We start from the raw sequence: 9,621 nt of genomic DNA, 5'->3' as shown, positions 1-9,621 counted from the left end.
AACAGAGACCTTTTGATTGTTTTGGGATGACTTTAATCTCCCTGATATTTCTTGGTCTCCTCCTACTGACTTACTTGTCGCCAAACCCTTATCCGTCCATGATTTTGTAGATGGCCTTTTAGAATTATCGTTACAGCAAGTAAGCTTTATACGAAACTCATTAAATAGACAATTAGATCTTGTGTTTGTTTCAGACCAGTGTTTGCAATTACTACTCCGTAGCAGCGAGATGAATACAAATACTGCTATGCTATTGCTATCGCTCCCTTTTTGACGAGAGCCGTAGCAGAGCCATAGCAGGACAACGAGAAAGTATGTGCTCTGCTCTGGTAGCAGTTTTGTCGCTTGAGAAATTGTAGCAATAGCGGTAGCAGAAAATAAAGTTCTGTGCTCTGTGTAGCAGTAACGGTAGCAACAAATTGGTAGCGAGACGAAAGGAGAGCACATGCTATTTTTTCATGTGCTACGGCTCTCGCTTGTGTTTGTTTTTTTTATTTTCTGCACCTTTCTTATGCACCGATTTTCTTTTACTCGTCACTTTGTTGTTTAAAGAAAATATTTTGGCACTTTTGAGTTTTGATTGATTGCGTAAACATGACACCGGCAAAGAAAAGTATCAACATTTTAAAATATTACGAGGAGATAGATTCCGAACACGTTAAATGCAAAACATGTTTCCGAATTATAAAAAACGACCGTGTTTTTAATTTAAAGAAACATTTACAATTGCATGACATCCGACCTGAGCAAGAAAATGATTCTGGTTGCATGCAGACCAAAAAAACCGTGAAACCTCAAGTAATTAAAGTTAAAATCAATAAAAAAAATTTAATCCGGTCATACATTGGTCTTGTCACTGAAGACAGCATTCCGTTCCATGTGCTAAACTCAACTAATATGCGCAACATAATTGACCCCATATGTCAAGGTCTTAACGAAAAAAGCGGAAAAAACATTATTTTGAACAGAAGCAAGTGCAAGTCTGTTCTAAAACAGGTAGCAGCGAGTGTTAGACTTGAAATACATCAAGAATGTAAAAATCGACTGCTTTCTTTAAAAATAGATAGTGCAACGCGGCTTGATCGAAATATATTCGGCATCAGTGCTCAATTCGTCAGCAAGCAAGAAATAAAATCGCGAATTCTTGGAATGGTGGAACTCAAAGGAGCAGGTTCAAGTACATCCCAAAATCTTGCTAGAGAAATTATAGCTGTTTTAGACAAATACGAAATAGCCCTGACCCAAATTGTATCAATTACATCGGATAATGGGGCCAATATGATAAAAACTTCGAAAATTTTATCAGAAATGCATATGAGCGATGAGGATATTGACGAAGTCTGTATTGAAGAGAACATTGAGTACACAAAGCAAGTCGACCTTTTCGAAAAAACGGAAAATATGTATGTGGGTGAAATACAAATATGTCGATGTGCAGCACACACTGGACAGCTTTATGCACTTGATGTAACAAAAAATGCAAGTATAAGAGAGTATTTGTTAACCTGCCGCAATTTTACCAAACACATTCGGAAGCAATCAAACGGTTACCGTAATTTTTTTGAGCTAAAAAATTATAAATTACCTCAATTGGATTGTCCAACTAGATGGGGATCAACATATAATATGATTGACCTACTCAATAAAGCAAAAGCTATATTATGCCCTATTGAAACTGTTGAAAATAAATCAAAAGACGACTATTTCGTTGTAAATGAAGAGTTATGGGAGTTCATGGACTCCTACGTTACAATTATGGCTCCTCTGCAAAAAACTATAGTCCAGTTTCAACAAGAACAATTGCACTATGGGAATTTTTATGCTCTGTGGCTGGTTTGCAAGTTGTCAACAAAACAGATTTTAGCATCCAGCGCTTTAGGTAAAGAATCAATTCTTTATACGATTGGAGAGACGCTTCTTGAAAGTATGGAAGTAAGAACAAAAAAATTAGTATCAAATGTTGGCTTCGACGCTTGCTTATACCTGGACCCAAGATTTCATCATATCCTGGACGGCTCACAAGGGGAAAGAGCTATTCATTTTCTAAAGAAATTGTGGGCACAAATTAAAATCCACAGCCCCATTCCAAATTTAGTATCATCAAATAATTCAATGGCTTCGGATACTGTACATAAAGCAAATAATTTCGATCTTTTGGACGACTTTTTAAGTGCTAACATTGTTCCGAATGAGTCAACAGATGTCCATGGAAAGAATGAATCGTTGAAATTGCCGTATATGAAATCTAGTGAAAATGTTTTAAATTTCTGGAAAGTAAGGAAATTAAGCGATCCAGAGCTTTATGCCCTAAGCAAAATATGTTTTGCTATACCACCAACTCAAGTAAGAATTATAACTTAATTTTAAACAAAAAATTTATTAACAAGTGTTTAAATTTCTTAATATTTGTAGGTAACAATAGAGCGGGCGTTTTCGTCTTTAAAACTGGTGTTGTCGGATAACCGAAATCGATTAAGTCACGAAACATTAGAAAACATTCTTCTTGTCCGGCTTAACTCAACTCACTTGGATAGTGCCATTGACAATTTAAGTTTATTTGAAGACGAAGAAGAAGAGGGGTGATTCGTGTTTCTAAATGCATAGGTTCTTATTCCTTTTTACTTTTTTATATTTAATTAACATTTAGTTAATACATTAATTTGAATACTGTGACTTTTCATTTTTAATTTTGTTTTAATCTGAAGACTGTGAATGAATATAAGTTTTTTATTTTGATTTTTTGTTTTTGAATACTTATATTATTTTCTTATTTCAAACCACTTTATTCTGACAGAAAATATTTTCTTTCTCATTCTGGCAAAGCGACAAGTAAAAGAAAATCGGTGCATAAGAAAGGTGCAGAAAATAAAAAAAACAAACACAAGCGAGAGCCGTAGCACATGAAAAAATAGCATGTGCTCTGCTCTCGTCTCGCTACCAATTTGTTGCTACCGTTACTGCTACACAGAGCACAGAACTTTATTTTCTGCTACCGCTATTGCTACAGTTTCTCAAGCGACAAAACTGCTACCAGAGCAGAGCACATACTTTCTCGTTGTCCTGCTATGGCTCTGCTACGGCTATCGTCAAAAAGGGAGCGATAGCAATAGCAAAACGAAATACTACGAGAGTAGCGTAGCTTTTCAAACGCTGTTTCAGACCCGTCTGAAGTCACGGTATCTAGAATTGACGCTCTTGTCGTAACTGAAGACCGATATCATCCAACAATTGAATTGACATTCTGCCTTCCCTGCGTTGATACCCTCTCTCCATTAGTTTCTCCAGCTAAAATGAGATGTTTTCGAAAATGTGACTATAATAACTTATCGATATGATTTCTCAATATAATTGGACAGACTTGTACAATTGTATGGATATTGAAAGTGCCACTGAACTATTCTATATAGTGTTAAATACTTTTTTTAATGAATGCGTTCCTGATAGGCTTCCTTTAAAGCTAAACAGGTCTTCTTGGTTTACCAATGCGTTTCAAAGACTTATAAACCTTAAAACTAACAATTATAAAAAGTATCGGTTAAGCCATTTGATTCTTCGAAATATGTGGTGGCTCGATCGGACTTTAATGTTCTCAATAGTCATTGCTATTCTATGTATTTAAGTCGATGTAAACTCGAATTTTCATATGATACGAAGCAGTTTTATAACTTTGTTAATGCCAGGCGTAAGTTGTCGGCATTGCCTTCATCGGTACGTTTAAACTCGACGGCATCGACGGATTCTGAAATTGCTGATTTATTTGGTGTTTTTTTTTAACTACTTATACTTCGGCTGCTTGGTCAAATTCTAACTACCATAATCCCTTAAATAGGGAAAATTGTATTTTTACCCGTGTAATTACGGAAAGTTCTCTCTTAAGAGACTTAGCAACAACAACGCCAACTTATTCTCTCGGTCCAGATGGACTCCCTGGGTGTGTGCTTAAGTTTTGTGCGTCAGCCATATGTAAACCGATTCTTAAACTTTTTAATTTGTCTATTTCATCATCAGTTTTTCCTACTATCTGGAAGGACTCTTTTATTCTTTCAATTCACAAAAAGGGTGCAAAAAAGGGGCATCCGCCTGCCCAGAATTGTAGAGGTATTTCCAAATTGTCGGCAATTCCTAAAGCATTTAAACGTATTATAACTTCTCATTTGCAACATTTATATTCCTCGCTAATATCACCGTGTCAGCATGGTTTTGTTAAGCGAAGATCTTGAATTGTCATCTATTGTAATAAATGGATTTAAGAAAAAATTCGGACTGGCGTTACATATACAGTTTTAATAAGGCCTTTGACTCAAATTCAAATTAAATCAGATTTGATTTCAATGTAATTTATTAAGTTGGATTTCAAGTTATTTGAATGGTAGGACTCAGAGGGTTATATTCAAGAACGCTGCTTCAAAATTGATATACGTGACACGGCCAGGTCAAGGCGGTCGGTTTAACCCTATCAACTAAGTCCTGGCGTTACACCTGGAGAATAACGAGTATAACTAGCCAGAAGCGAGAGCGGTCGATCGGTACGGTCTCGAGTGGAGTTGTCCAGGAGAGCCTACGGTTTCGTACTGCGTACGCCCAGAACCCCGAGTACCAAGAGCCACGCGACGTCCAGCCGCGCTAGCAGCACCGCCAGGAGCAGCGCGCAAGACCTTATTAGCAGCAAGCCAGCCACCACATCACGACAACCACGCAACACAGAGCGAGCCACGCCGGAACGTCCCGGACAATAAGCAGAAGGGTGAGGCTAGGGTGGAACGTTCGTTTACACTAGGCTTCGAAGCGAAGTAAAGCGCAAGGCAGCTTCCTGGCGTTAAGCCTTGTGGGACCATCTGGGACAGAGCAAGGCACAGGCGGCGTTGTGACAAAAGGAGTGATCCTGGAGAGCGCAGCTTCTGTTCTCCCCCTCTGAGGACGGTGACGCTTCCCTAAGCCCGCACGGCTGATCCCCCTCGCGAGTCCGAGTCGTCACAAGCAGTCACCGAGTCGACGCGTCAGGGACGAGCAGCGAGCGGGCATCTTCAGGGAGGCGCAAGGATCTTCAGGGAGCTACAGGACTGGAGTCAACAAGGCGAGAGGTCGTCGAGACAACCAGGACCGTCGGAAGTACCGAAGACCACAGGTGGCCTTACAAAAAGAGGCAAACAGGAGAGAGTCAAGCCAAGACAGGAAACCCAGTCAGTCAGACTATGCAAGCATCGCTAAACAGGTCCGAAAATGGTCGTTCAGGTTCGACAGGGCGGAAAAACCGTTCGAGTTCCTGGAGAAGGTGGAATGGTCCGCCAACACATACGGCTTGGAGTTAGACATGACTCCCCGAGCGATGCCGGAATTGCTTAAGGGAAGGGCTTTGAAGTGGTTTATCGTTAACAACAAACAATGGAAAACCTGGGCGGAGTTCATAGATAGTTTCCACACATACTTTTTGCCGAGAGACTTTTTTATCAGGCTGGCCGATCAGGTCAGGCAACGGAAGCCGGGCTTTAGCGAGTCGTTCAAATACTACATGATCGACATGCAGACGATGGTGAGGCCACTTAATTATTCGAGGGAGCAAGGAGATGTCGGCGGCGGAAGCTTCTGCAGCATGCAGCTGGATTCAGGAAATGCGCGAAAAGATAAGGACCCAGCCGCAAAAGTATCCGGACTACGTGATGGAGGGTAACACCCTGTACGGGAATATACCTCATAGGGCGGGCAGCGAGGATTTCGCAACATGGAAGATGTGCGTTCCGAAAGCTCTACGGGAAACGGTGCTGAAGGAGAACCCCAACTCACCGGCGGCTGGCCATGTAGGAAGCCGAAAGACAATATCACGTCTGGCACCCCGGTATTACTGGCCAGGAATGCACAGAGACGTCCGAGCCCACGTGCGAGGATGCGAGACATGCATGAGATTCAAGGCGAATCAGTTGCAGATGGCTGGGAAAATGCTGACGCAGGTGCCAGAGGAACCATAGGCTACGGTATGTGCGGACCCCTGCCGCGTTCGAAGCACGGCAACCAAATGATGCTTGTATTGATAGACCGGTTCTCCAAGTGGACTGAGTTGGTGCAGCTGCGAAGCGCGACGGCCGAATCCCCAAAGAAAGCTTTCGGAGAACGCATGGTCGCGAGGTATGGGGTCCCGAAGGTAGTCATAACGGACAACGGAGTACAGTTCGCTAGCAACATTTTCAAGAGTTTTCTGTCCGAAATGGGAACCAAGCAACAGTTCACAGCTCCATACACCCCACGGGAGAACCCGACTGAGAGAGCAAATAGGACGGTGAAGACAATGATAGCGCAGTTCGCAGGGCAGAACCAAAGAAACTGGGAGGAAAAATGGCCGGAAATCATGCTGGCAATAAACACGAGCGTTTCAGAATCCACAGGTTACACACCGTCGTTCATTGCCCAAGGCAGAGAACCAAGACTACCGAGCGCCCTATACGACAGAGAGACCGTAGGGACCGGACGACCGACTGAGACCCCGGAGGAGAAGGCCAACAAACTCAGAGAAATTGTGGAGAGAGAGACTGTAAGGCGGTATCTGGAGAAAGCATCCCACGATCAGGCTAGGCATTATAACCTAAGGAGGAGGCAATGGACGCCAACGGTGGGTGACGTCGTGTGGGCCAAGGAACACCATTTATCAAAAGCGGCCGAGGGGTTCCCAGCAAAATTGACGGACCTTACCAAGTCATGGGTTTTGCGTTCCCAGTAATCTGCAAAATACGACACATAAACACAAAGAAAGAGCGGAGCATCCACGTAAGCGAGCTGAAACAGCAACAAACGGAAAACACAAGCGATCGGCTACAACAAGCAGCACAACAGACGCAAAACAACAAGGATAACTCCAAGGATTCTCAAAGGACACTACGAAAAGAGTCCAAGGATATCTCCAAGAATTCTCAAAGGATACTACGAAAAAAGTCCAAGGATAACTCCAAGGATTCTCAAAGGATACTACGAAAAGAGTCCAAGGATATCTCAAAGGATTCTCAAAGGATACTACGAAAAGACTCCAAGGATATCTCCAAGGATTCTCAAGGGATACTACGAAAAGATTCCAAGGAAATCTCCAAGGATTCTCAAAGGATACTACGAAAAGAGTCCAAGGATATCTCCAAGGATTCTCAAAGGATACTACGAAAAGAGTCCAAGTATATACTACGAAAAGAGTCCAAGGATATCTCCAAGGATACTCAAAGGATACTACGAAAAGAGTCCAAGGATTCTCAAAGGATACTATGAAAAGAGTCCAAGGACAACTCCAAGGATTCTTAAGGGTTACTACGAAAGAGTCCGAGGATAGCTCCAAGGATTCTCAAAGGATACTACGTACACACTCCAAGCATACCTCCAAGGATTCGAAAGGGAAACTACGATGTGGCTCCAACGATAACTCCAGCTACAAGGACACAATACGATAAATCCAAGGAATCTCCATTGATACTACAGGGCAACTACAAAGGTGCAATGAAATACGTAAAGGACATTAGGAGAACGTCAAGAACACAAAGGGAGAAAACCAGAGCGTCCAAAGACTCGATTGGGACTGATTGGAGGAAAGAAAAAGATACGCATCAATAGTCTGCCGAACGAAGGGGGAAGACGGCACAGATCAAAGAGCTGTACCGTAGATCTGGGTAGGAAGAAGAAGAGGCCGAAGGAAATAGCGGCCTTATTAAGCAAAGAGGAAGGCTCGGAACCGAGGTGTCGTCGAAGGGAGCCCAGGCTTCAAATGAGCGAAGCGCGCAGGATGATGGCTGCCCACCAGCCGTCCGGAGGATCCAGCCCGGGGCAAGGATGGTCGACAGCCCGGCCTACCCGAACCTCGCGGCGGATCTCCGGGCGGGACGTTCCCGAGCCGGTCATCAGCTCCGACAGCGACGTCGAGTTGGTGGAAGACCCGCGGGTGGAGCAACGGCGATGGCGGCTTCGCAGAGCCGTCAACCGTGCCGACGGCCGCATCCCGACTGGCGCGGCGGAGGTCGAATGGACCAGCGAGGAGCCGCCCCAGGACCAGCAGGCTCCTGCGGAGTCCGTGGCAGCGGCTACCTTGGAATATCGCCGGAAAGGCGAGGTGCGACGGCGGAGCAGCAGCTGTGGGAGAACCCGGGGTACCCACCCACACCGAGATAAACGCCCGAGCCTTGCATCCCGCCACCAGAAGTGGCAGAAGACTGGGCGCCCTGACTCCCGCGGTGGCTGCCCAAAGTCCCACCCACACCGCGGTACGAGGGATCACCGCAGAGGACGCCAGCACGACCACCCACGCCGAGGTTCGAGCAGCCACCACCGCAGCAGCAGCCCGAACGACGACAGCAGCAACAAAGCGAGCAGCCACCACCGCAGCAGCAATCCGAACAACTCGAGCAGCCACCACCGCAGCAGCAGCCCGAACAACGACGGCAGCAACAACTCGAGCAGCAGCCACAACGCGAGCAAAGCCAGCAGCAACAACCCGATCCGCCACAGCAACAGCAAGGGGACCCGATGGGACACCACATCCGGACGGACATCACGGCGGCCCACGTGAGCCACAGTACTCGGCCGTTCGTGGCCGAAGGGTTAAGGAGGCGGCAGCAGACGGTCGTCTGGACCTGGCCGGAGGGACCCGCGGAGGAGACGGCGACGACGGAGGAGCCCCGAATCTGGGAGGAGAGTGGTCCCCGGGTCCCCACCGACACCGAGCACCGGACCAGTGTTGCCAACATTTGCTGAGAAAAAAAAGCTGTTTTCGGAGGGGCAAGGGTGGTAAAAAAGCTAATTTTTTTGCCAAATAAAGCCGAAAAAAAGCGCAAAGATTTTCAAACAAATTTTGCTATTATAGAAAATACAAATATCTGTATTATTTGAAAAAAAAAATGAAAAAAAAAACATCAGTTTTTTCCTTTAGCTTTCTATTAAAATGAGTTCAAAATAATGTTTTTTTTAGTATTAAGGAATTTATATTATAACATATTTAATATGCCATCTTCAACATCAACCGTATCATTCTTTATATCCTTGTCATAGGCCTCTAATGTGCCTATAAGCTTATGAAATTCTAAGGGGTCTACGCAACATTTTTTATGCCTTCGCAACCCATATCTGTAATCAGACTAATTATATACACAATATTGAGTTAAGAGTGGTAACGTCCATTCTATTTTTCAGTTTTGATTTTACAATGTTTACTTGGCTAAACGCACGTTCTACTTCAGCGTGGCATGGCAAGGACAACATCTGAATCGCAAACGAAGATAATTAAGAAAATTGTTCGTTGCCCCCAGAGTCATTAAAAAGTTTTACTTCCGCCCAAAACTTTATTGTATCGTCAATGCTCTAGATATATATATAGATGTATATCATTCTATTGGCGCTGTATTCTGCCGATATCTTCAACAGAAAACTCTTCCAAAATGGGATTTTTTTGGACATAAAATAAAGATGACACCTTCGAAGACGATTTGGATCGATAATAGAAAATCTGCTGTGACATAATATCGATATAAAAAAGCTGATCTAAAATTAAAAAGAGCCGGAATTCCAGCTTCCCGCTGTTCCTTAAATATGCCCGCTAGTCAAGTAAAAAAAAGCTAATTTGGCAACACTGCACCGGACCGACGACGCCAAGCACCGGGCCGG

The 9,621-nt window shown here is 44.0% G+C and overlaps 1 protein-coding gene across 1 annotated transcript; it reads left to right on the top strand.

Annotated features, from left to right (window-relative positions):
• Nucleotides 1-7,753: 7,753 nt before the first annotated feature.
• Nucleotides 7,754-8,715, top strand: LOC119559650. Its single transcript, XM_037872697.1, has 3 exons — nt 7,754-8,074; nt 8,130-8,273; nt 8,371-8,715. The coding sequence occupies exons 1-3, from the start codon at nt 7,754-7,756 to the stop codon at nt 8,713-8,715; spliced, it is 810 nt and encodes a 269-aa protein (XP_037728625.1).
• The last annotated feature ends 906 nt before the right edge of the window (nt 8,716-9,621 follow it).

This window comes from Drosophila subpulchrella, unplaced genomic scaffold (assembly GCF_014743375.2).
Source record: "Drosophila subpulchrella strain 33 F10 #4 breed RU33 unplaced genomic scaffold, RU_Dsub_v1.1 Primary Assembly Seq28, whole genome shotgun sequence".
NCBI lineage: Eukaryota > Metazoa > Arthropoda > Insecta > Diptera > Drosophilidae > Drosophila > Drosophila subpulchrella.
This window is presented reverse-complemented; position numbering and strand designations above follow the sequence as displayed.